This window comes from Notamacropus eugenii, chromosome 3 (assembly GCF_028372415.1).
Source record: "Notamacropus eugenii isolate mMacEug1 chromosome 3, mMacEug1.pri_v2, whole genome shotgun sequence".
Taxonomy (NCBI): Eukaryota; Metazoa; Chordata; class Mammalia; order Diprotodontia; family Macropodidae; genus Notamacropus; species Notamacropus eugenii.
In genome coordinates, this window is record NC_092874.1 from 85,402,266 (window position 1) to 85,430,117 (window position 27,852).

Genomic DNA, 27,852 nt, shown 5'->3' on the forward strand with positions numbered 1-27,852 from the left:
AATCATGGAACATGGAAGTACTTGTCAAATCAATTTCCTCCCTAACAGGAAAGACCTGAGCAGCATAAGAATTTATAGTGGAGGAAAGGGCTACTGAAAATGGAAGAGGCATAAGGAAAATAGTTTAGTTGGGAGAGTAGTATTATGGAGTGCAAAAGTAGATTTTTACCTAGTTCATAACACAGGGCAACCAACTAGTGCAGCGGATAGAGTGCTGGTCCTGGAGTCAGGAAGACTCATCTTCCTGAGTTCAAATTTGGCCTCAGACATTTACAAGCTGTGTGACTCTGGGCAAGTCACTAAACCCTGTTTGCCTTAGATTCCTCATCTGTCAAGTGAGCTGAAGAAGGAAATGGCAAACCTCTCCTGTATCTTTCCCAAGAAAACCCCAAATGGGTTCACCAAGAGTCAGATATGATTGAACAACAACATTTCATAATACTGAGCAATTTGGAAGAGATATGAAATCAGCTTTCTCCAGGAAAATTCAGACTCCGATGGTCTTTCTGGTACAGAGGTGGGGAACTTGCAACTTTGAGGACACATGTTGCTCTTTAGGTCCTCAAGTGCGGCCCTTTGACTGAATCCAAATTTCACAGAACATATCCCCTTTGTAAAAGGATTTGTTCTGTAAAACTTAGACTCAATCAAAATTCCACACCCAAGGACCTAGAAAGCCACATATGGCCTGGAAGCTGTAGGTTCCCAACCCCTGGTCTGGCAGATTCTTGAATGACCCAGAATTCTGAATGCCTCTAAAGCACTTAGAGACTTCCTATGTCTTAAATCCCCCTAGTCTCTTTGTCTGTGGTGCCTGTTTGCAGGCAATCTCTGATTTCTTTTAACACTCCTCATGGGCACTCTCCTTGCTCTGTCTTACATCTCCACTGACCTATTTTCCAATGACTCTTTCAGCATCTATGGGTTCCTTTGTACTCCATTAGTTTACACTTATTCAGGAGCTGTTATTTTAGTGTTTTTGTTCTTTCTCACCTCTGTGTTGTGTTTCTCCAAGTAGTCTGGATGTTCCTTGATGACCAACCACATCTTCTACCCTTTTACCTCACATTCTGTCTCCCCTCCTCTCCTAATGACTATTGTAATTATCCATGTAAATTGGGAGATCAATGAATATTGTTGACTGACTTGCTGAATCCTTTGGTATGTAAGCAGGGATCTATAGTGGAGGAATGGGGGTCTTTGGTCAGCCAGTAAATCAGTTAACTAGCATTTATTAGTCATTTACTATGTGTCAGGTCTGTGTACTAACCACTGGGGATACAAAGAAACTAAACCTTTCCTTTCCCTCAGGGACCATATATCCTCACAGGAGAGACAACATGGAAATAACTACCCAAGATAGTTATGAGCAGATGAGGGTACTATGAAAGGGAAAGACATTAATAGCTAGAGAAGGGGGTGGTGGTGATGAAAAGGGGAAATGTTGTTCAGTGGACAGACTCTTAATGACCCCATGGACACAGCACACCACCCTTCTATCCTCCACTATCTCTCGAAGTCTGTCCAAGTTTATGGTCATTGCTTCTATAACTCTATCCATCCATCTCATTCTCTGCTGTCTTAGTTTCCTTTTGCCTCTAATCTATCCCAACATCTGGGTCTTTTGCAATGATCCCCCTCTTCTCATTATGTGGCCAAAGTATTTAAGCTTCAGCTTCAGCATTTGACTTTCCAATGAATAGCCTGAATTAATTTCTTTAAGTACTGACTGATTTGATCTTGCTATCCAAGGGACTCTCCAAAGTCTTCTCCAGCACCACAATTTGAAAGCATCGATTCCGTGGCACTCAGCTTTCCTTATAGTCCAACTCTTACAACCAGATATTGCTACTGGAAAAATAATAGCTTTGGCTATTTGGAACTTTGTAGTCAAGGTAATGTCTCTGCTTTTTAGTATGCTGTCCAGATTTGCCATAACTTTCCTTCCAAGGAGCAAATGGCTTTTAATTTCATGTCTGCAGACTGTCTGCAATGATCTTTGAGCCCAAGAATATAAAATCAGACAGTGTTCCCATTTCTTTTCTTTCTATTTGCCAGAAAGTGATGGGACTAGTTGCCAAGATCTTAGTTTTTTTTTTTTTTGATGTTAAGCTTCAAGCCAGCTTTTACACTCTCCTCTTTCGCTCTTGAGAAGCTTAATTTTTATTCACTTTCTGCCATCAGAGTGGCATCATGTGTATCTCTGAGATTATTGATATTTCTCCTGACAACCTTAATTCTGGCTTTTGATTTGCCCAGCTTGGCATTTCACATGATGTACTCTGTATAATGTCTCCTGCAAAAAGTGAGATTTGAGCTGAGTCTTGAAGGAAGCCATGGAATTTAAGAGGCAAAGGTAGTAGTGAAGGAGATGCCAGTGTACTGAAAGAACTCCTTGCTTCCATCATGTTTAACATTCTACCTTTTGATGGTCATCCCTGTGGGTAAAGGCATTATACAAGTTGCTCTATGTCTCTGACACTCAGTTTCTCCATCTGTTCAATGAAGGGACTGGAGTAGAGCATTTCCAATTTCCTTCCAGCTCTAAAATCTCTGATTATATAATAAACAGCTAGGTGGCGCAGATAATAGAGGATTAGACTTGGAGTCAGGAAGACTTCAATTCCAGCCTTAGAAACTAGCTGTGTGATCCTGGGCAAGTCACTTTAACCTTGGTTTTGCCTTAGTTCCCTTCCTCTGTAAAATGTAGATGATAATAGCCCCTACCTCCCAGGGGTGTTGTGAGGCTCCAATGAGATAATAGTTGTAAAGTGCTTAGCACAGTACCCGAAACATAGTAAGCTCACTATAAATGATATAAATGGAAGCCATCATTATCATTATTATTAAACAATCCCTATGAGGGTAACCCTTTACCAGGTATCAATACCTTGACATGTTAGTACTAAGCAGTGAACAGAGGAAATGGAATGCAGGATGGTTAAGTTTGATGGATGAGTGGAAGGATAAGTCTGGAGTATCAGACTGCATTTAAGCACAAATCACAAATAAGGCATAGTAATGGGGGAGAGGGGGGACACTAACATCCCCTCCCTTCTCCCCCCATAAAGTGAAAGGATAATTAAAGAGATGGGAACATGACAATCCAGCTTTGTTCAGGGCTGTTTCTTTGTCTAAACGAATATCTTAGATTCATCTGAGGGTAGGCTCAGAAGTGGAACCAGGAAAATGGATGGCTTCAGCCATCGGAGGGCCGGGCAGCAGCGGGAGGTATCCCCTTTGCCCAAGTCAATATGCTGTAGATTATCTGTTAACATTTTGTTTTGATAACAATACCACTTTTATTAAAGAGATGGTAGGCATATGGTGAATTATAATTTGACAACAGGTAACAATGGCAGAGTCTGAATGAGTTGTTATAATTTTTGAGAGTCCTTAAAAAGAGGCCAAGAAAAGGAATCCGATCTCTACAAAGACTTCTCACAAAAAGCAAAACATTACCTTCCCAAAATCTATTTTATTGCCTCGATCACAAGGGTAGGGATGAGAGGGTTCAGATTGCTCAGTGCAGTTCATTAGTGCTACTAGAAAAAACAAAACCCAGAAATAACTGGAGGAGGGACGGGGTGAGTGACCTTCCCCTTTGGTTTTTTTTTAAATCGGTTGTTGTTGGTGCAGTACTCAGAGTTTAAGTTGAAATTCCAAAATCTGAGGCCCCACAGTGAGGTAATTAAAAAATGTAAATCCTGATTCTGCCTTTAGGTTAGACTCAGAACGTCTCTAAACTGGGAAGTCAGAAGGGCACCCACAGAGCCCCTGGGCCAGATTTCCCTTTTTCTACTTTCCTCTTGACCCCCCAGCAGGAAGTGTAGCTAGGCTGGGATACAGCCTGAGAAACAGCAACCACCCACCTGCCCCGGCGGGAGCAGAGGAGCGTGCAGAATAGGAGACCGATCACTGGGACCAAGTAGGTGCAGGTAGGGCATGGGTTCGAGCCAAGGAAGGAAGGGGTGGATGATCGTGCTGCTGCAGAACGGGAGACTAGAGGAAAGGTGGAAGTGGGGGTGCAAACTATTGGAAGAAGGGGGCAGGAGGCGGGGAGATGGGAGAGGGGAGGGAAGGGAGGCGTGGCCAAGGGGGCGGGCAGGCGGTGCTAGGCGCTGTCCTGGGTGTTGAAGCCTGCGAGGTTTTTAGCAGTGCTGCAGGAGCGCTGAGCGAGAGCTAGGGAGGCCGGCCTGAGTAGCAGCCGCTGCCGCTGCTGCTGCTGCCTCGGTCTCGGAGCCCCTTTTCCTGCTCCTGCCCAGTCCTCCTGCTCCCTTCCCTCCTGCTCCCGCTCCTGCAGCGTTCCTCCACCTCCTCCACGCGTCTGTCCATCCTTCCCTTCCTCCCTCAGTCCGTCGTCGGGTCATCCAGCCCTCACCATCCGCTCCAGCCTTCCTCAGTGCCAGCAGCAGACATGGAGTGAGCGCCCCAGGCCAGAGCGACGGAGCTAGAGAGCGAGCGAGGAGCAGCGAGGCGGGCAGTCTGCGATGGGCCAGGCGTGATGGGGTCCCCGCAGCGTTCCGTGGCCCCGGCGCCGCGGCCACCACTGCTGCTGCTGCTGCTACTCCTGCCAGCCTTGCCCGCTGCCAGCGCCGCCACCCGCGACCGCCCGTTCCCGGGGAGGTTCGGTGAGTGAGCGCGGGGCGTCCAGCTGGAGGGAGGCGCGGGTGGGGGTGGGGGGACGGGTGCGGGGCGAGGTGAGCTCGAGGTGGGAGACCTCGGCTGCAAGGGATGGGGAGGTGCGGGACTGGAGACTGGCAGCTTCTAGAGGAGGAGCTGCGGAAGGAGGAGGAGAAGGAGGAGGGGGAGGAGATTAATAGGCGGTGGCAGCCGTGGCAGCAGCATGGAGCCGACCGACAGGGCTGTACCCGGCGGAGAGAGCGAGGTAGTTACAGGTGCAGCAGCAGCAGAGCAAAGGGCAAGGGCCAGGGGCCGCGGAGATTGCTCTGCTCCCGCCTCCTAAACCCTCTCCATGGTGCTTCCTCCTAGAGACTCCTCCCCAAAGCGTCGTGTCCTCCATTGACTCAGTTTCCTTCTACCGTCACCTGCCCTCTCCCTCAGTGGTAGCACCAGAAACTCGGCAACCTTTGCAGTTCCCTCTCTGCCTCCCGACCTTGCAACACAGCCCCGGTGTCTATCTCTGGGTCAACTCTCTAAATTACCTGCACGTCTTCTTTATAGGTCTCTTCTTCTAAGCCCCACCTTTCAAAGCCCAGCTCTCTTTCTGTTGATCCCACCCTTCTCTCTCACCACAGACTGCAAAATAAAAGCTTTCCTCTCACCCTTAGTTCAGAGATCCACTGAAACAGCTCTCCCGCCCTCCCACCCCATCCCCACCACAAACACCAAAGTCCCTTATGTGTGGGAAGATGAAGGTTTGCCATCCTCTTTCCTTTTCCTGTGTGTTTACTCTTTATAAAGTATTTATATATTGCGTGCGCTCTTGTGTGTGTGTGTGTGTGTGTGTGTGTGTGTGTGTGTGTTCGTGAGTGTGTACTGAGGAATGTATGCCTTTTGGGGAGAAAGTGCCTGAATGATATTTTCAGCTAGTGGGTGGAGAGCAGTGGATCTATGGGTTGCCATTTCTTCCCTCCTCTTCCACATCCTGGTCTCGATCTCGTACCCCCAAACCTGCACTACCATAAAATGATGCTGAGTAGACACTTTGTTAAAACAAAACCACACCTCTTCAAGGATTCTCACCCAGATTATTGACGTGTTCCCAAGGAAGAAAAAGAAGGGGAAAAGAAACGGTGAAGGATTTGCTGAGAGGGGAAGAATAATTAAATAGTAAAGCCTTACAGAAAAATTAGTCTTCTCCTTGAAATCCATTTGGTTTTGTGGTGATCTTTTTCTTTAACCCAAAAACAATCTGCCTTCTGCTCCTATTCCCCTATCTTATTTGTTAACAAAGGTTTTAGACATTTAGAATAAAGCCAGTGTTTTTCATAAGTGTTTCCCTAGTCAGAAATATTAGAATTTAAATTCTGACATCTTAAATGAATGTAAGCACCTCTTTCTGGATTTGGAAAGCATTTGAGCGGTTTTTCCCCCATTCGGGGAGTCAGTATTGCAGAAAACATTATCAACTATTATGAAGAAGCTTTTAACCTGAAAGCCAGGACCTAAAGATATTCTCTGTATAATCTATACTGCTAACATATTCCCCCACCAGAGATGTTTGTAAAATAGTCTCATGTCCTTCCTGCTTCCTGTTTCTAACTGTATCACAAACTTCTAAGTCCACAAGAAATGAAAGCTAAAAGGTAGGAGATAGTTTCTCATATTCCCCCCTGAAATGTGGGCCAACACTGAACCAGGTTCCTGTGGAACATCTCCATTGCCTTCCCTCCTCTACTTACACATATTCAGGCCTGGCTACCATGCACCAAGTCAGAGCAGGAATCGCATATCATGAAGGAGATCTCTTTGCTTCATTCACTTATAGATTTCTCTCAGCCAGAGCACCTGAGGTAGAGTTATGTCTTATTAGCCTTCATGTTCAAAGATGCTAATGCCAATAGCATACACTCAGAGTTTCAGAGCATTTTAGAGAAGGCCACAGAAATTATACTAGTCTAACTGCTTCATTTTAAAAATGAAGAAACTAAACTCTAGACTGGTGCCAGCTTGAATCATTCAGCAAATCAGTGACAGAACCAGAGCCAGAACCTAGTTTTCCTGACTCCCACTCCAATAGTCTTTCCCTTTGCTTGGAACCATCTCTTTCCTCATCTCCTCCCCCCCCCCCAAACCTCAGAATTTGGGCAGCTACTTTTCCTGGTGTTCTCTCCAAGACTTACAAAAGGATTACATGATTTACCTTGGGCATGTGGAGAGTAAGGCTGAATCAATAGTAACAAAAATATGAAAATAGGTTGTTGATGTAGAATTATAAGTATACTTTGAATATATAAATATGAGTATATGTTCAATTTTTTTGATGCCTGGAACTGTAATTTCATCAGTGTGGAATACTGTCTCATATAGAAATGTCTTTCACTGATAGAGAGTGGGAACTTGTCTATATCTAGACTCTGAGGGAGTCCTTTGAGCTACTAAAAGCTTAAATGATTTGCCTAGGGTCTCATGGTTAGTATGTATCAAAGGCAGGTCTTGAACCATATATAGTCTTTCTGTATACTTGTAATCTGAATAATGGGATATACATGTTGCAACTTCAGCTTGAGCCTTTTTTAGGGTACTTACGTGGATTAGTCCCATTATGCAGATGAGTTATTCATGTTGACTTACAACTATGAAATAAGTCATCAGTAAAATGAGGAAGAAGGGAATGCAAAATCATTGGAGTCCAGAAATCCTAAATGCTTTTATTGCCCCAAAGAACTACCAGGGCTGTGGCTTCTGAAAGCCTCTTTTATACTGGATATACATTTCATGTGCAGTCTGCTCTTAGGGTGTTTCTTCTTTATTGGGGTGCCCATCTCAAAGTCATCTCTTTTTGGATCCATCTTTCTGCCTTCTGGGCATGATGATGTTGGTAGAATTGTTTAGTAGCATTTACAAGAGAGGATCTTTGGTTGTTGTGGCTTTAAGCAGTGCATGGACTTGCTACTCAGCTTGAAAAACTCCTTGGTAGCTTCTTCCCTTACTTGCTACTAGCTTTCTTCATGTTTGTTTGACTTATTACTTCTCTCGTTCCACTCTTCCTATCCATACATATCACCCATCAGAGATAGAGGACCTATGACCTGGGGTGGAATGGGAAGAATCAGTGTGGTGTATGAAAAGAACACTGGATTTAGAATTAGAAGACCTGGAATGTGAACTTTGGCTTTGCTACTTAACATCTGTGACCTTGACCTGTGAATTGCAGAAAATTACCAACTCTGTGTACCTCATTTTCTTCATCTGTAAAGAGAAAGCCAGAAAGAAAAGTTAACTGATACGGGAGGTCCAATAAACATAAAACACACTGAGGGCAGATTGTATTTGAAATATTTATTTACTGTGGGCAAGAGGTTTTCAGTAGCCACAGACTTGGGAGCTATTCTTGGGCAATATTCTTGAGACTAGAATTATGATATGTTCTCTAAAATTCCTTACAGTTCTAAATCATAATGATACTTTGTATCCTATGAGACATGCCATTTTGCATGAAACATGAAAACATTCCACAGGTAGTTGGATGCCATTTTTTGACGGGTATAAGTCTTCCAGAAACAAAAGATGTTGGATAGGACCTTTATGTAATTCTGGAGCAAAGGGTTGATTATATCCTGTATCAGAAACCTAGTAGTCATCTAATTCAACTCCTTGCCCAATGGATGATTCACATCCTCTATTACAAAAAGATTCATATTCTTTCATGAAGTGCTCTTCCCCTTTGCCCATCAGTATTTGATTTATAAGTGCTACTCTGAAGTAGCAGGTATCAGTGATAGCTCTTAGTCCTTTAGTTTGGATGGTTTTTGCTGTGGTTTAGGTATCCCTGGAGGAAGCTAGTGCTTGACCTCCCTTCATCTTTCTCAGTTGGATTTCTCTTCCATCAAGTTTTACTGACTACAGAGGAGGCCATAACTTCTTCTATGTTTCTTTTTGTGTGGGTACAGGGGGCTCAGATATGGCTTTCTTTTTCAGTTGACTTTGGGTAATGCTCACAGTGTTAACTTGGTTGCCCTGGGGCTAAGGAACTGCTAGGTTTCTTGCATTTTGACTGAGATATATCTACAAGGAGTAGATCCAGTCTCCTTTCTTGGGTGTTCAACTTAGAGATACCTTAGAGTCTACTGTGTGTCCTTCCTGTGAGGTCAAGAGGACAGCATGTACCTCTTCATATTGTATCTGAGGCACATTGCTGGTGCTGCTCCTTATCCCTTAAGCATACATAGCTATGTACAAGTCTACACATCAATTTCCTAAGACATGAATGCACATCATTCTTTTCTCCTTAAAACAAATGTATTGATTTTTCCTGCAAGTACTCATTCTACATTTCTACCTATGCTTACACACACATATGCATGCACAATCTGTGCCTTGTTTGACAACTATCAAGCCATTTGCAATGCTCCTAATCAAGACAAGCAGCCAATAATGACTATGGAGGCTGTAAGCTTTCTTTCTTACTGTTTTTCTTGTTTTTTTAATGGCACCTTCAGGATAGGGGGTGTGAAGCACATACAACCAGGGGAACCAGTGCTTCATGTTCTTTCACATCAGGGGTCCTTGGAGATTCCAAGTAGATCCTAGAGATGACCAAGACCTACCATTCTATTCTTTGTAGCATGCTCGGATTTGTCGTAGCTCATATCTAAGTGCAGATGCACATTTTAGACAGGGAGTAACTAATCATATCTACAGTGTCAATAACACTTGGATATGCAGATTTCATCTTTGAGCTGTTCCCTTGTAGAATGGGATGAATCCTTTCTCCTAAGAAGGTATTTTGAAGTCTGTTTGCAATGTCATATTTACTTTGGGTGGCTGTTGGTCAGTCACATGTCCTACTTTTATTCCTTCAATTTTTCTCAGTCATGTTTCCTTCTCTTCCAGTTATTTGAACCTCTTTTCTCAGGTTACTGCCTAATTTCTAATACCTGTCTCCTTTAAGGAATACAGTATCCCACTCTCAGCAACCTTATTGAAATAGAAGAGAAGGAATGCATGCTTTTCTTTTCTATAACATGCTGTTGTTTTGCTTATTTTCCAAAAACCAGTGGCCTGGGCTGTTCTATTTGAATTTGCTTCCATCCTATTTCTTTTATGGGCTAAATGATGCAGTGGATAGAGTGCCAGGTCTGGAGTCAGGCAGAATCCTTCTCTGAATTCAAATCTGGCTTCATACACTTATTAGCTGTGTAACTCTAGGCAAGTCTCTTAACCCTGTTTGCCTCAGCTTCCTCATCTTTTCTTTTTTATTTCCTTTTCCTTTTTTTCCCTAGTGTTGGGCTCCATCTTTGGAGCTCCTGGTTCTGAGCTGGTGCTAAGGCAAATGTCTTCTTCAGGGTAGGAGTCTTCTAAAATAAATACTGCTATCTCTCTTAACTCTAGTGTGCAATACTATCACTCTCTATTTCTTTGGGCTCAGGTGCATGGATGGAGAAGGAAATGGCAAATGGCCCCAATTGGAGTCATGGGTGGGACTGAATGACAATTAATTTATCTTTTATTTCTCTCTTTGTTCTTTCCTTATCCCTGCCACACTTTCCCTCTGTCCAAATTTAGTTGGTGTACTTGGGGTTAAGATCTGTGGTTTATTTTTCTTGTTCTTCTCATATCCTTATGTACATTTTCTCTCCAGTAATGAATTCATGGAACCTAAAGCCAGGATGTGATTCAGTCAGAAGAAGTGAGTCCATTTTGTTTTTTGGACTGGGTGGCATGGTTGATTATTTTAAAAGCACATTTTTTTAGACATTCTTTTTTCTTGCAGCTCTGACCCTGGACTAGTTGGTAATTTTTTGCTTTTGGTAATTTTTTGCTTCTGGTCATGCTGAAAGGAGGCCATCCTAAGGGGGTGGGGGAGGAACGGACAATAAACCACTAAATGCCTCTTTCACCTGTCTGTGGGTATATTGTGGTGATTCTGTGCCTGCTGCATCTCTCCTTTTCCTTATACTCCACAGGAACCACCCTCCTCAGGTGGTGGATGTTCCCATTCTGGGGGCAAGGTTAACCTAGTTATTGGTTTAAGTAGGAAATTATGTGCTATGGCGGGGAGGTTTTAGAGTAAAGCAGCTGGCAATGAAATCATATGCACTTAATGGGATTCTAGAGTGTTGATGGTGTGTTGTGAATGAGCTTCCTATGTCCAAGGCTGAAAGTTAAATGTATCAGAACCAAAACTACATTGCAGGGAGTTGAAGAGGTTTGTTTTTAATGGCTTGCTTTCACTAGTAACTCTCTTAACCATGTGTCTAAACATCCTAAATGTATTTTTAAAAATTTAAACTGATTTGACTTGGTTTATGAGCAGTCCTGTCTACAATTGTATCAGTTGGGCTGTCATAAGCTTCATTTTTAGGGAGAGTCCATGCATTCCTTCCCTCCCCTCCCCTCCCCTCCCCTCCCCTCCCCTCCCCTCCCCTCCCCTCCCCTTCCCTCCCCTTCCCTTCCCTTCCCTTCCCTTCCCTTCCCTTCCCTTCCCTTCCCTTCCCTTCCCTTCCCTTCCCTTCCCTTCCCTTCCCTTCCCTTCCCTTCCCTTCCCTTCCCTTCCCTTCCCTTCCATTCCCTTCCTTTTTTTTTAGTGTTAGGCCCAATTAAGATGTCTTCTCTAGTGATATGTTTAATGCATATGTACTAATCTGGGACAACGTCACTCGGGTGTGAAAAAGTGAGTTACAAAATTAAGGTTGAATTGAAATAGTCAAAAAAGAAAGAAAAGAAAAAGAAAAAAAAGTACTTCAGGGGAAATGAATAAAGGCTTTAAAAAAAAATTCCATTGATAAATTTTGTATTTAGACTATAGGAAGATACGTTCCTACTTGTTGTCTTATAGCAAAGAAAAAACAATTAAGCAAAATCAATCTAAACATTGACTACATCTCATGGTTCATTCAACCACTCCCATAGTTCCTTTCTATTAAGGGAGATATGTTTCATTATTTATTTTCTGGAATTGAAATTAGTTATGATGTTTAAATTGAGTTTGCATGCCTTTTAGGGGTTTTTTGGTTTATGTTATTGTAATTGTTAAGCATGGTATATTTTGATTCTGTTTATTTCATTATGTATTGGTTCATCCAAGTCTTATGTTTTTCTGAATTTGGCATATTTGTAAATTTTTACTATATAATAGCTTCATTATAACCACATACCACAGAACACATTGGTGCATATCCACATCATTTCCAGATTTTTTTTTGCTACCCTGTAAAGTGCTGATATAAATGTTCTGGCTGTAGTGTCTTTGACCTCTGTGAGGGTATATTGTCCAGTAATGGGATTTCAGGAAAACAGCTTGAACGATTTCTCAACATTTCTCCCAATTTTTAGAATGGCTGGATTAATCCACAGCTCCACCAACATTATATGAGTGTGCTTCTCTTCCTGAAATCAATCTTGTATTGACTGTTTCTGTCTTTTAGTGACTTTGCCATTTTGGGTGTGAGGTACATCCTTAGGGTTTCATTTTTCTTTGTGATTTGGAGCATTTTTTTCATATGGTTTAAATGTGTGATTCTTCTTGGGAAACTGTTCATATGTGTTGACAATTTATCATTATCATAATGATTATCGTCATTAGCTGTCATTATCTCTTGGAAAAATAGCTTGTGGCTTTCTATATTTGTATCAATTCCCTTTTTTGTCTTAGATATCAAACTTTTATCAGAGATATTTGCTTTTTTTCCTCTCCAAATAAGCAATTTCTCTCTTTATTCTGGTTGCATTGATTTTGTTCCAGCAAACAGGTTTTTGATCTTACATAATCAAAGTTGTCTATTCCCATTGGCTCTTAAAACATTCCTGAAACAATAGATGCTTATTTTGGCAACCACTTCACAAGAACACATTTTTTTTGGTGCATGGGTTGATTTTTGTCAGAACTCTGTTTCTTTAGTGACTGCAGGTGCTTTATTTGGGATTTATAGAAGCCGAGGAGGTAGGGGTGAGGAAAGGGGTTGAATGGAGTTTCTTTTCTCTGTTCCTGTCAGTGTAATTTATATCTTAAAAAGTTGTTTCTGTAAAAACAGTGTTAGAAGCTTACCCTGGCCCTTATTAAAACAGCAAAACACCTTGATTTCAATTGTAAACAAATATTTAAAGTAGTTGTTTGCTCTAGGCAGGGGTATGGCTCCAATACTTTGAAGTCTGTCACTGGACTTAAAGATAGAAGTCTTTGTCTATGGAGAGATGAGAAAGAGTTTGGGAATTGAACACTGAGGTTTTTCATTCAGATGCAATAGTAGATGAAGGCAATATAAAATTTAGCTAAATAAGCACCTGTCTTATCTTTTCTGACAAGATGTTCCATTTCCCAGAGAAAGCAGGCAGCTGAATTCATGGCAGATAGCCCTCCATACCACATAAAAAACACCTGGCAGTTGTTTTCACATTAGTCTAAATGACCTTCAGAAATATGGGTCCAGCTGGATTTGTTTTTTCATCCGAGCTGATAAGAGGGTTAGGAAACTTCAGAAAACAGTCCTTTTCAGTGCTGCTTGGGAACTCTATGGAAACAGAGTTTATTTAAGGATGGAGAAAACGTGACCAAAAAAAAATGATGTAAGCCAGGTCTTTGGCCAAGCTGTTCACTTAAATATCAAAGGCAGGAATTAAAACAGGTGAGGTTCCTCAACAGCCCTACCTTTCTCATGTATTAAATGACCTTTCTGTTCACTGGTTCCCTCGATAATCTTTTGGAGGGTACACAGGGGCAAGGTTATTAGTACTAGAAGAATGTGAATCCTTGATATTCATCCTTACTTTTAGGTGCTGAAGTGTGGAACCTCACTGCTTCATTTATAATTAATGGTCTCATTTTGTGTCATTTAAAGAAACAAGGAAGTAGCTCCTCATTTTCTCCTTGGTCTAACTTTCTCTTGAGGTGGTAACTTTTTTTGGAGTTGTAAATGAAATGTTCCCCTCTCTTGCCTTTCCCCCCATTCCTATGTATAAAACATGTTAGATGAAAACCCCATCTTTGGAGCTACTGGTTCTGAGTTGGTGCTATGGAAAATGCCTTCTTCAGTGTAGGAGTGTGCTATCTCTTCTCTAGTGTGCAGTACTATCACTCCTTGTTTCTTTGGGCTGAGGTGGATGGATTGTGTGTTGCATTAGAATCTCTTTCCTAGAAGCATCTAGTACTCTCCCTCTAGTTTTAAAACCAGTCTGTCAGGCAGTACAGGGTTGATTTTATTCGGGGAACATCATGGGACTAGCTGAGAACTCCTTGCTTGGTTGGAGCTTGTTGAACGTGTTCTTTGGTACCTGAGCCAGTTGTTACATGATTTTCCCTCAACTTTTGTTTTTCAGCTCCTTTGGGTTATTTGGTTTCTTTCTATGAAACAATCTTGATATTTGGAAATTGATGGATTGTTATCCTTCCTTGCACCTCAAGTCTTCTTTGGTTGGCCAAGAATAAAAATGCCATCAGGGGAACTTAATATTTGATATGACTTGTAAAAGCACTCACCATTCAAATTGCTTGAAGAGATTCTCTCAGCTTTTTTAATGAGATAATGCAAACACCAGAGAGACCAGACCAAACCATAATTTGAGGTTTGCCATAACAAAAAGCCCATTTCACTCTAAGAGGGAAAGATGGATCATTTTGATAAGAAAGGTTTAAGTAGAGGTTTGGTTTCAGCTTGTCAGAGTGACAAACAGGGAGAGGGATGACTCATTTCAGATTTAGGTTATCCTTTTCTGGAATTGACTGGTGGAAGGTTATAGTCAAGAGGTGGGATTGGAAATAGTGAGGAAGGAGAAATTAGGTTTTCAATTATGGGGTGTTGGAGCCACTAGGTGTGTATATCTTTTCCCCAAGTCCATTTAGGTCCCCAGGTGCAATGCCCTATATATGGTAGAAAAGATGACATTGCTAATAGCTTGTTTTGTGAAAGGAGTCTTAGGAAGAAAGGCTGGCCTGATTCCTAAAGGGGAAAAACAGTTGCCCTTAATGGGGAAAATTCTCATTCTAGGGCTGAAATATGCTCAGCTTGTAAGAGAATGGGGCAAGTAAAAACTATCACCAATAACCCAGCAACAACTGGCAGCTAGGATCAGAAGACTTTTCCTCTTTGAGCAGTGGTTTAAACTTAGTCCAAACCAATTATCTCCTAATGATGGGACTTGAAGGTAGCTTAATGTACACAGCAAAATCATTATAACTGTAATGATACCAAATACCATACCCCTGCTGAAGGAGTATTTCTCTTAGGTAGCTAAGTGCTGGAGTGGATTCTAGCCTCAGATACCTACAAGCTCTGTGAACCTGGGCAAGTTGCTTAACTTCTGTCTGCCTCAGTTTCCTCAACTGTAAAATGGGGATAATAGTAGAACTTACCTCCAAAATTTGTTTTGAGAATCAAATGATATATTTGTAAAGCACTGGCACAGTGCCTGCCACATGGTAGATATTATATTAATGCCACTTATTATTATTTTATCCTTAATCAAAATGAAAGCTTTTGGAGGAACAGAGAAGAAAGTCTACTGTTATTGCAAGACAAATGACTCTGAATATTCCCAGTCTCAGCTGAATTGATGGCCTAAGACCTTCGGGAAGGAATAAAATTAGTTTTTAAATTGTTAGTCATCTATATTTCTTAATAAGGACATTAAAAAAACAAGCACACTTAAGCAGGGTACATTAATGATAATATAGTAATAATGGTGATAATAGATGATAGCCATGCTTAGAATTTATTTAACACCTTCAGAATGCTTGAAGCACCTTAATCATTTTTTAAAAGCTAAATTGTAGTGAGGAAACTAAAAATAATGGAAGAAAAACACCCTTCCTACAGTACATAGTATTCAACTTCAGTGGCTAGAAGTTCCCCAAGAGTGGTAAGTTTGCAAAGACTTGTTCATCTGCTGGACTGTTGATCAGTGGATCAGGGAAAGGTCCCTAGTAAGCCTGAGCAGGCTGAAAGACACTACAAAGAAGGAATTATCAAAGAAAGATATGGGGAAAAAAAGAGATAGATGGATCAGGTGGAAAGTTCTAACCGGTGAGTAGCCCATGAGATGCCATTTATATCCTTGCAGTGTCAAGAGAAAGCAAGGAAGACTTGTGCCTCATTGGGTGAATCTGCTGTGAACTGATGGGGAAACATAAAGCAAGTATTGTGGATAATAATAATAAAAATAAATAAATATAATAATAAAAAGATAATAATGAATAATAGGGATGGTTGAGTTGTTATATGTGTTATTGGAGAGAACATTCAGAGCAACAAGATCACAGATCTCCTTGAGTAGACTGTTGTTAAGCACTTTTCCCCCTTTGATTAGCGAGCCTATTTTGGAGCCAGGAAAACTTAGGTTGGAGACTGACTGATGAATACTAGCTATGTCGTTGAGGTAAATCACTCAGCCTCTCAGTGCTCTAGGCTCTTCTCCAAGATTAGAAGTTGCAAAGAGGTGTCAGCCTGTATTGGTGGAGTGAGTATTTTCATCCTGGAGTTCTTTGGATCAATGAATTTCCCTGTCCTTATTTGCTAATACTCTTATTCCTAAGATTTTATTTTTTTCTTCCAATCCTTGTTAAGTTCTGAGGGGATGGAAGGAGCTTTAAACAATTGATGTCACAAAATAAGCATCAATATATCCCCATCATCTCCTCTGTCTGCTGGAGGAAGAGGGGACACGTCCCCTTTACCCTTGCCAAAGTCTCTTGTAAAAGCTTTTCTTCTCTATTGCTTTCTCTAATCCAATGCTGAATAATTTTGAATTGTGAAAGATGCTAGAATGCCATTCTGCTGTTCTATAAAAACATCACCTTGCTTCATAGTTGTTTTCATCATTTTGAGTAAGCTCTAAGTGCTAGTTTTCATGGTGCCTGATTAGATAGAAATTGCTAAAAATGCTGTCAATCAGTGAGACATTTACTGAATACCCTTTGAAATGGGACTGGTACTATATCAATCCTCAGTACTTAGTGGGGGCTCACTATGAAAAGCAAAATGTATATGATCTTTTGGGAACAGAAATATTTAATGGTACCCCAGAAGTTGTTATATGGTACCCAAAAATATGTGGAGGTGGCAGGAGAAGGTCTGGTTCTACAGCACATAAGATATCCCAAATGGGGAAATGTTCCTCCTTTCAAATATCCAAGTGTGATTTAAATTCGTTGAGTACCTACTATGTCTAAGGCACTGTCCTGGGTCCTATATATAAAATATTGTCTTTGCCTTCAAGGAACTTGTGGTCTAGTTGAAATCTACAATATGAAGGAGTATAAAATGTAACACAGGTGGAATAAGCTAAATGTTGTAGGGTACATAAGTTCTTGAATGCTAATGAGTTTATATTTTATCCTACAAGCACTTGGGAGCCATTGAAGGTTTTTTGAAGATGGAATGATATATAAAAATGTGATATTTTTAGTAAGACTAAGATGGCATGATAGAGATTGGTAGCAGGGGAAGGTAGCATCTATGACAGCAGAAATAAAAGTTTAGACAAGAGTGGTTGCAGTGGGATGGAAAAAGAAGAAATAAGTTTAAAAAAGAACATAGAGGAAGTATTGATTAGGTCTAGTAACTGATGATGTGGAGAAAAGGAGTGAGAAGGGAGCAAAGGGGATACCTAGTTTTTGAGCTTGAGTAATAAGAATGAAGGGCTCTGCCAATAGTACTAACCCTGTGCTAGGTACCTTGGGGGATATAAAAGATACATTGGCCCAGCTGTCAAAGAGCTCATAATGTAATGGGGGAGACCAGACCTATATATGTTAAGCAATGACAGGACAATTAAGTGTTAAACTATATGATAGCAATTCCAAGTATGGCAGAAATTTAGAAGAATAAAATGAACATAGATTAAGATAGCCCAGGAAGGCTTCATAATAATTAATTTAGTCCTTGAAGCATATGGAAGAGGCGGGGAAGAAGTAGGACACCTCTTTTTTGAAGGACTCCACCTATTACCCCAAGATATGGAACTTGAGGCCCTGCAATTTGGTAGGTCTTATGGTATGAGCCTACAAAATGTGAAAAATGACAAATTCTGTGACAAATTCTGACCATTCTAATTGTGACAAACTCCTGTCAATCTATCTTAGAAATATATATTTATGTTTTATTACAAATAAATATTTAGGTTTTATTGTAATTTTGGTTGTTCAGCTACCCTCAGTAAAGATACACATTCATGAAAATGCATCTTCCAGAGGTTCCATGAAAAGGAAATGCTACAGGACTGCAAAGATCTGATCCTGGTGGGGATGGGATGGGAAACAGCATGAGCAGAGGTACAGACAGATCACAGTGGCATGTACGAGAGAGAGCATTGTTATTCAGATAATGCCTACAATTTTAAATTTTTTTAAAAAAAAAGTGTCATTGCATTCTTCACTGCTGAATGAGGTTGAATCATGGTAAGTGACTAAGAATTTGATTCTCTATAAAAGGGTTCTTAGCCTGGGATCCACAGACCCCCAAGGGCTCTGTCAAAACATTCCATGTGTTCCGTAAACCCTTGGATGGGAAAAATTACAACTTGTTTTTTTTTTTAGTAGTTTTTAATTTCCTTTGTAACCATATGCATTCAATTTTATGCATTTAAGAAGGTTTTTTTTTCTAAGAAGGGGTATATAGGCTTTCCTAACCTGCCAAATAGGGCTATGATGCACAATAGTTGAAGAACCCCTGTCCTAGAGATGTTTTGCCCTTTATCTTAATTTTGGTTGTGCCAAAGGTAGTTAGTTCCTGTAAGAAATGAAACTGATAGCTAACTCAATATGATCTAGGCTTTTATTGGTTACATATTTTGCAATAAACTAATGCCAGATCATGTGCTAACTTCAACTGCATAGCTTAAATCCTATTATTTGGAATTTATTTTCTAGTCAAAATGTCCCTCCATGGTATCAAATTCATTTGTGATTTTCCCTTAAATTCACTATCATCAACCTTGTTCTGTGTGGTAGCTGTTTGTAGGTCACTTATCTGATTGAAGTTTTTATCCTGTTAAAACTAAATGGGTATTAACTTTCAAACAGTAGGGGAAAAACAACCAGATTTAGAATCATACTACCTGGCTCAGACTCTAATTAACTGTGTCATGGACTAGTCTTTCAGTCTTTCTAAGCCCTATTCTCTTCAGTTTAATTCAACTAAAATTCAGTTCAATTCAACAAATCTTTATATTGTGCTACTTAATACACTGCTGGGCATTGTAGATAGAAAGACAAAACCAGAAACTGTTGCTGCCCTCAAGGAACTTTCTCTTTTTTTCCTTGGGCGTGGGGGAAAATAACATGTAAATGTGTGGATGTAAAACGAATACAATTAGTTAGCAGTTATGCTAAATGGTACTGTATATACTGCCAAATTTGTAGGGCTGTTGGAGGGAAAGCACTATAAACGTGTGTTCCCGTTTGGACATTTCCCTTTTGCCTCCCTTTCCCAGCATCAGCCTTGATTTGACTCTTCTGGAGGATGTAATTAACCTGAACTAGGAAGGGGCAGTTTCCACACAAAGAGGAGGGCACTGTGCATATCCTATCACTGAAGTCACCAGCATGAATCAGATAGGAGTTAGTTTCTATTTTTGGGGGGATGTTTCCATTTTACTTCACCCATACAAATATGTCTGCTCATTGCAGTTTTCACACTGATATTCTTTACATTTGAGAATAACATTTAATTCCTTTTGAAATGTTCTTAGGATGAGAATCTTAATTCATCAGAATGGCTCTGAAGGTGAAAATGGTGCATAGCTAACAGTCTGGAGAGATGGCAAGGAGCCTTCTAGTCCTTGAGCTTTAAAAATACATTTCTTTCCCATTTTGGAGGGGGAGGGGAATAGTTTGACTGAAATGAATGACAGCTTACTGATGCAGTCTACCTCCTGACTGATAATTATTCTTTCATATTTCATTAACACTTGGCTTCCAAATCAAGAACTTGTAAATGAGGTACTTGGGCAAGTTTCAAAGAGGAAAAAAAACCCAAACCCATTTACTTGGAACTTCTAAAGGTCAGACTAGCTTTTCAGATAAGATCAGGCAATTTTCATGATGCCAAGACTACCAGGCAAAGAGTCCTTTGGGTCATTTGTGTCAAGTATCCAATATTTTGGGACTCCCACTTTAGATCTTTGTGTTGGCATTAAAAAAATAATCTTGGAATAGTAGAACTAGAAAGGAGGGAGGGAGGGAGGGAGGGAGGGAGGGAGGGAGAGAGAGAGAGAGAGAGAGAGAGAGAGAGAGCACCTACACTTTCTGAGGACAAATCGTTACTTAATTTTTAAATATTTATTTAAATAAGGTGTGTAGGAGCACATTCTCTAAAACTCTATCCTCTTTTTCTCTGACAGTTGGATTCTAATCTCCTTTATCATTGACTAATTATTTGATAAGTCATTTAGTTTCTTTGAGTCTCAATTTCCTCATCTATAAAATGAGGGGGCTGGAGGAGGTAATTATTAAACCACCTTCCATGTACATTGAAGTTTTGCACATCTGATCTCACTGTCATGCTGGGAATGAGAGGATATGGTTATTATTTTTCTCATTCTACAGACAGACAAGGAAACAGAGGCTCAGAGATGTATAGGAACTTACCAGACCTCAAAACCAGGTCTTTTGGTCCAAAGTTATATCCAATCAACTGGATGGTTTCCAATATCTCCTCTGGGATTCCTCCCATCCTTAAAATGCTATAATTCTACAAAATCCTTGCTTACATCCTCTTGAAATCTACCCTGATGTAGTAAAGATACTCTAAATGAAGGATGACTCAGAGATAGATGCCTGTGTGTGAAGATGATAACCAGTTCAAATTTTCATTATTATCTTTTGTTCTTTTTTTTGTATTTAAATTTATTTATTTAAGTTTTCAACATTCATTTCCACAAAATTTTGGGTTCCAAATTTTCTCCCCATTTCTCCCCTCCCCCCACCCCAAAACACCGAGCATTCTAATTACCCCTATCACCAATCTGTCCTCCCTTCTAACATCCCTCCCTTCCCTTATCCCCATCTTCTCTTTTGTCCTGTAGGGCAAGATATGTTTCCATACCCCATTACCTGTATTTCTTATTTCTAGTTGCAAGAACAATGCTCAACAGTTGTTCCTAAAACTTTGAGTTCCAACTTCTCTTCATCTGTACCTCCCCACCCATTCCCTTTGGGAAGGCAAGCAATTCAATATAGGTCATATCTGTGTAGTTTTGCAAATGACTTCCATAATAGTCATGTTGTGTAAGACTAACTATATTTCCCTCCATCCTATCCTGCCCCCAATTTCTTCTATTCTCTCTTTTGATCCTGTCCTTCCCCAAGAATGTTGATTTCTGATTGCTCCCTCCTCCCACTGCCCTCCCTTCCATTATCCCCCCCCTGCTTATCCCCTTCTCCCCCACTTTCCTGTATTGTAAGATAGGTTTTCATACCTAAAGGAGTGTACATTTTATTCCTTCCTTTAGTGGAATGTGATGAGAGTAAGCTTCATGTTTTTTTCTCTCACCTCCCCCTTTTTTCCCTCCACTGAAAAGTCTTTTACTTGCTTCTTTTATGAGAGATAATTTGCCCCATTCCATTTCTCCCTTTCTCCTCCCAATATATTTCTCTCACCACTTAATTTCATTATTTTAAGATATGATCTCATCCTATTCAATTCACCCTGTGCTCTCTGTCTCTCTCTGTTTATGTGTGTGTGTGTGTGTGTGTGTGTGTGTGTGTGTGTGTGTGTGTAAAATCCCACCAACTACCCAGATACTGAAAAAAGTTTCAAGAGTTACAAATATTGTCTTTCCATGTAAGGATGTAAACAGTTCAACTTTAGTAAGTCCCTTATGATTTCTCTTTGCTGTTTCCCTTTTCATGCTTCTCTTGATTCTTGTGTTTGAAAGTCAAATTTTCTTTTCATCTCTAGTCTTTTCATCAAGAATGCTTGAAAGTCCTCTATTTCATTGAAAGACCATTTTTTTCCCCCTGAAGTCTTATACTCAGTTTTGCTGGGTAGGTGATTCTTGGTTTTAGTCCTAGTTTCTTTGACTTCTGGAATATCATATTTTAAGTCCTTCAGTCCCTTAATGTAGAAGCTGCTAGATCTTATGTTATCCTGATTGTATTTCCACAGTATTTGAATTTTTTCTTTCTAGCTGCTTGCAATATTTTCTCCTTGACCAGGGAACTCTGGAATTTGGCCACAATGTTCCTAAGAGTTTCTCTTTGTGGATCTCTTTCAGGTGGTGATCACTGGATTCTTTCAATATTTATTTTGCCCTCTGGTTCTAGAATATCAGGGTAGTTTTCCTTGATAATTTCATGAAAGATGAAGTCTAGGCTTCAGGTAGTCCCCTAATTTTTAAATTGTCTCTCCTGGATCGATTTTCCAGGTCAGTTGTTTTTCCAATGGGATATTTCACATTATCTTCCATTTTTTCATTCTTTTGGTTTTGTTTTGTGATTTCCTGGTTTCTCATAAAGTCATTAGCCTCCATCTGTTCCATTCTCATTTTTGAAGAACTATTTTATTCAGTGAGCTTTTGAACCTCCTTTTCCATTTGTCTAATTCTGTTTTTTAAAGCATTCTTCTCCTCATTGGCTTTTTGGACTTCTTTTGCCAATTGAGTTAGCCTATTTTTAAAGGTGTTATTTTCTTCAGCATTTTTTTGGGTCTCCTTTAGCAAGGTGTTGACCTACTTTTCATGCTTTTCTTGCATCTCTCTCATTTCTCTTCCCAGTTTTTCCTCCACCTCTCTTACTTGATTTTCAAAATCCTTTTTGAGCTCTTCCATGGCCTGAGCCCATTGAATATTTATTTTGGATGTTTGGGATACAGAAGCCTTGACTTTTCTGTCTTTCTCTGATGGTAAGCATTGTTCTTCCTCATCTGAAAGGATGGGAGAAGATATCTGTTCACCAAGAAGGTAACCTTCTATAGTCTTATTTTTTCCCCCTTTTTTGGGCATTTTCCCAACCAGTTACTTGACTTTTGGCTCCTTTGTCAAAAGTAGGGTATACTCTGGGAATCTGTAAGATCTCAGTTCCTCCAAAGTGGCACAATCAAGCGTGTACTGGTCTGGGTTTAGGAAGGGATTTTTGTGTCCAGAATATTAGCAGTTACCTCTCCACAGGCACCTGGCTTCCAGTTCTGCCAAGTCAGCACTGGGGGCTGATTTTCAGATAAGCTGGATGGGTAGGGCCGCCATTCAGTGTGAGACAAAGAACAGCTCCCCCAGGACCTCCCCACTGGGCCAAGGCAAGAATCAGCTCCTCAGTGCCCCCAGGGTTTTTATGCTCCAACAATGGATATGGCTGCTGCACCTGCCAGTGTGGCCTCTGTGGTGGCTGCCTGCTGCCTGAGCTAGGAAAGGCCCTTCTCCTTTCCTGGCCAGCTGAAAAAACCCTGTCACTGACCTTTGGGGCCTGTGGGTTGAGGGATGTGCAAACCTGCTGCTGCTGTGACTGGAGATTCTGCCCCTGAGGGCTGTTCACGAGCCTGGCACCTTGGCCAAGGCTGGACTGAACTCCGCTCCTTGTCTGGTGCAACAGACATTTCGTAAGGGCCTTTCAGGTCACCCTGGGCTGGAAATCTCCACTCTGTTGTTCTCCACTTCTGCTGCTCCAGAATTTGTTGAGAGTCCCTCTCTACAGGTATTTTATGGGCTGTGTGGGCAGAGCCTCTGTATCTGGGTCTTTCTACTATGCCATCTTGGCTCCTCCCCCTTATCTTTTGTTCTTAAGTCACCTCAGTTTCTTGACATGATCACCCTCCATCCCTCACCACTGAACTAATTCTTGTTAAAATAATTCAGAAAGAAAGGGAGAAAAAAGACAGTTTAGCAAAATCAATTAATATATCAATGGATTCTGACAATACACGCAATAGTTAATGCTTGTAGTTCTCACACAGATGAAGAGGAACACAACTTGGCCATTATAATTATACAGCATTGAATTTCAGTATTTTTTTTAGTGATTGTTCTTTTCATTCACATCATAATAATGATATACACACAATCTTTTCCTAATTCTGCTTACTTCACTCTCCATTAGCTTATATGTCTTCCCACGCTTCTCTGAATTCTTTGTCTTTATTTTCTTATGGAACAGTAATACTGTATTCCATTTATGGTACCTATATGATATCAAGAGATAAAGAGGAAGGACTATGGGCATATTGGACATGCCCCTTGGAGACTCATAGGGAACCAAAGACAAGAGTCACAAGGATTAGGATGGTATGAATGGGCTGCGAGTTGCATCAGTGAATGTACTCACATTAATGTCAGCGAAGCTTCACTAGGACTTCCAATTTGAGGAGAGCTGCTCCCATTTATCCTTGAAGAACAAGATCCTCTTAAGAGTCTTCATACACTTTAACAATACTTAGCTTCCACTTTTCTAAGCAGAACAATCCCAGTTCAACTCCTTTTAACTGTTCTTCTTTCCATTGAATTTTTGTATTCTAGTAGTGAAATTATTTTTATGGTTATTTAGTTGTTACCACTACTACCAGATTTGAATATATACTTGACTAGATGAAAAAAATTCAGGATACAAATGCCATTTGAACCTTTCATTTTGAGGTACTTGACTCTGTTGCTGAGTCTTTTTTTTTTATCTGAGGTTTCTAGTAGTGTGAGGAAGGACCGAAAACCAGTATTTAGGATGATCAGGAAAGGCCTGTCCATAGGGAGGTGGCCCCTGAGATGAGCCTTGCAGGATGGAAGGAATTAGAGGAGAAAGGATTGCCTTCCAGGTCTATGGGACAGTCTATTCTGAGACATGCAGGTTGGAGATGGGGTGCTACAATAGCAATGAGGCAGGCATTGCCAGAATACGTAGTATATGCAGGATGGTAAGTTGAGATATTTGGAAAGGAAGGAGTGAGACTGGCGTTATTTGGTCTCTCTGCTTTAGTCTTCCTCCTTTCAATTCATCTTCTTTCTAGCTGCCAAAATGATATTCCTGTTTTTGTTGTATCCCTAATAGCTATTCCCTAATCCTTAAATCCCTAATGGCATTTAATGTTGTTGCTGTTGAGTAATTTCAGTTGTATTCAACTCTTCATGACTCCATTTGGGATTTTCTTGGCAAAGACAGTTGAGTGCTTTGCCATTTCCTTCTCTAGCTCATTTAACAGAGGAGGAAACTAAGGCAAATAGGGTTAAGTGACTTGGCCAGGGTCGCACAACTAGTAAGTGTCTGAGACTGAATTTGAACTCAGGAAGATGAGTCTTTCTGATTCCAGGCCTGCCACCTAGCTGTGCAGACTAGCTGCCCCTCCTGTCATTTAAAAGCCTCTGAATACTGGTTCCAACTTATCTTTCAGGGCTGCTTGCTTCCATATTACTCCTGTTTACTAAATCTCCATTCCTGTGTAACTGATCTGTTTGCTGTTCTTTATACACAACATTCCATTTTCCATCATCATGCTTTTGCACGGGCTGTTTAAACACACTTCCTTGTCACCTCTGCCTCTAAGAATCTCTAGTTTCTCTCAAGGTACATCTCATGTACCAATTCTTAACAAAGTCTTTTCTGATTCCTCCAGTTACTAGTGTGACTCTCTCTCCTATGAATTACTTCATATTTATTTATCTGTGTACAAATTGGCACCTTCTCGCCACCCCCTCCATGTAGCCTGCTTGAGGATAGGACGTGTTTAATTTTAGTATTATGACCAGCACCTAGCATGATTTTTGGTAAAGAAAGCTTTCTCACTCTTCCTTAATGGTAGTGTCTTCCCTCTGTGATTATCTCCACTTTATACTGTATGTATCTCGTTAATATGTAGTCATTTGCACGTTGTCCTCCAGCCCCCATTGTAATCTCCTTGAAAGAAGAGACTGTTTTTGCCTTTCTTTGCATCCCTAGTGCTTGATTCGTGCTCAATAAACACTTATTGACTTGACTAGATATTTAATAAATGCTGGTTGAATAAATGAGTGTTCTTTGAGTGGGGCATTTCTACTTCTCCACTCAGACAAGAAAAGGGAGCATTAAATGGCATGTCTCACTGGATAGGTTTCATGCCAACTCTTTGTATTCTTTACCAGTAATTTTAATTCAAACAGTAGTCCCCAAAGTGCTTCCTTTCTCTTGACATATTCAATTTTTCTGAATGTTCTTTTATAAAACAAGCAGTTAATGGTGTCACCTGCTAGGCTTTTCCCTAGGCTTTTCATCCAATGCTTTTTAGTACTCTAGCAATTTGGGTTATAGCTTTCATATTCCTTGTTCTTTTATACATAAGCTTCTAGTTTCATGCCCCAAACAAATTAATGTGGGTCTGTTTGATGCAAAGTACAACAATGGTCCCACATTCAAGGAGAGTCATCTAAAGACCTTGACCTTTATCTTTTTCTATTAAATAGTATACTACTCATTGGAAGGCAAAATTATTATTCTGAAGGGCTAAAAAAACTCACCTTCTTTTGAAGGAAGAATTACTGTATGAGAACCTTTTTTAGGCCTCCAACATCTTCACTTGGTCATGATTAATTATTTTTTCACTTGAAATTTTTGGCATAAAAAGTGCCTTCTTTTGTTTCATTGGTCCAGTACCCTTTGGGTAATCAACAAACATTTATTAAATGCCTACTATGTGACAGGCACTGTGCTGGGTACTTGGGAGTATGAAGACAAAAAAAATCTATCTTCAATCAGTTTAATTCTAACAGAGAGACAACATGTACCTGTATGAGTATTTCTACAAGCATGATTAATTGTGAGGATCAAAGGAGACAGTATTTGGAAAGCACTTAGCACAGTACCTGGCACACAGTAGGTGCTTAATAAATGTATCTCAATTTAATTTAATGTCACAATGTTATCCTAGTCTCACTTTGGAGGTACCCTTATTTTTTTCTTGAAACACTTAAAGAAAATGCTACTGTATTTTATTACATAATCAGCCATTTTGCAAGTGTGTCCGGATCTTTACTGAGAAATGAAGGCACCTGCTGTGACCTTATTAGTTTTTAATGCTCCCTAAGAAATAGATGCTTTTCATTAAGCATGCAAAGAAATCTAAATTGCACTAAAAAAACAAATGCAACATTCAGAACACAATGACAAATGGGTGGCAATGACCTTCCCCAGTAGCAACGCGTCCTGGTTCTGCATACTAGTTCTCTCTAAATCAGTTTGTACAGATTTTTCCATATTTCTCTGAATTCTCCGTCTCTTTCATTTTTTTATTGTATAATAACAATCCACAAAAACCATAATTGATTCAATTATTTACCTACGTGGGTTCCACCTCTTTTTTGTTACTGCTAAATGTGCCCCTACTAAATGTGGATTGGCATGTACAGGACCTTCCTGTCTTTGACTTACTTTGGGTATATGTGTTCAGCAATGGAGTAGCAGCAGGGTGAGAGGGCATGAACAATTGATTGATTTTTCTTACATAATTTCAAATTGCTTTCCACAATGGTTGAACCACTTTTATAGATATGCCAACAGTGTGTTAATTTTTGGCCTATGACTTCAAGGGCAATAAGTGCATGCCAGTTGTGTGTGCCTTTTATAATTGGTGATAACTTTAAATAGAGGTAAGAGTCCCTTCTCTTGGCTTTCCATGGCTGTTGCTTTTTGAATAAACTTCAGCTCCTTTTCTGGTCTGTTTCACATATCAATACCCTGGAAAAATGAGAGATGAAAGGATATGATTGGAAGAAATAAAAGCTAAACAGATTACCTAAAATTGCCTGTTAGATTCAAAGCAAGAAGCAGTGTTGTGTGTATATATACATTTTGTCATGAAATAAAAGTTTTACTTCAAGAAGGGGTTCCTCTTTGAAATCTGCACTCATGAGTTGCTTTCATATTGGTAACTTTAAACAGGAGCTCAAAACTCTCCCAGTTCCCTGATGTACATGCTTCTAGGGAGAGTAGGCTTGAATAGATTGGTACATTGGGGTCACTTGGGCTATTGCAGAGTAGTAAGAAGGCAGTGGGTAAGTGGTGAGGGAGGTGAACCCAAAGAGTAGATCAGGGCTTTAAATGGGAAGGATGGAGATGAATTCTCATTTACTTTATAATTTTGCTATGGGCTAAAGCGCTGTTGAACACAAGGATTTTTATTATTTTGAAGGTGGAAGATGAATATATGCCAATTAGCTTATGCCTTTTTCCATTAGTTATTTGATCCTGGGAGAGTATGGTTTGTTATATTTTTGAATCTGGAAAGTATTCTTTTTTTTCTGTTAGGCACAGGAAAGAGAGAACACTTTGATAATGGCTAATTTGTT

At 40.3% G+C, this 27,852-nt stretch overlaps 1 protein-coding gene across 1 annotated transcript in view; it reads left to right on the forward strand.

Annotated features, from left to right (window-relative positions):
• The first annotated feature begins 4,135 nt into the window (after positions 1–4,135).
• The window catches only part of PTPRN2 (protein tyrosine phosphatase receptor type N2), a 1,540,415-nt gene continuing 1,516,698 nt past the window's right edge, over positions 4,136–27,852 (forward strand). Inside the window, exon 1 of the mRNA XM_072652081.1 lies at positions 4,136–4,631. Within this exon, the coding sequence (XP_072508182.1) occupies positions 4,505–4,631 (127 nt within the window). The 5' untranslated portion in view covers positions 4,136–4,504. The remainder of the gene's footprint in view (positions 4,632–27,852) is intronic.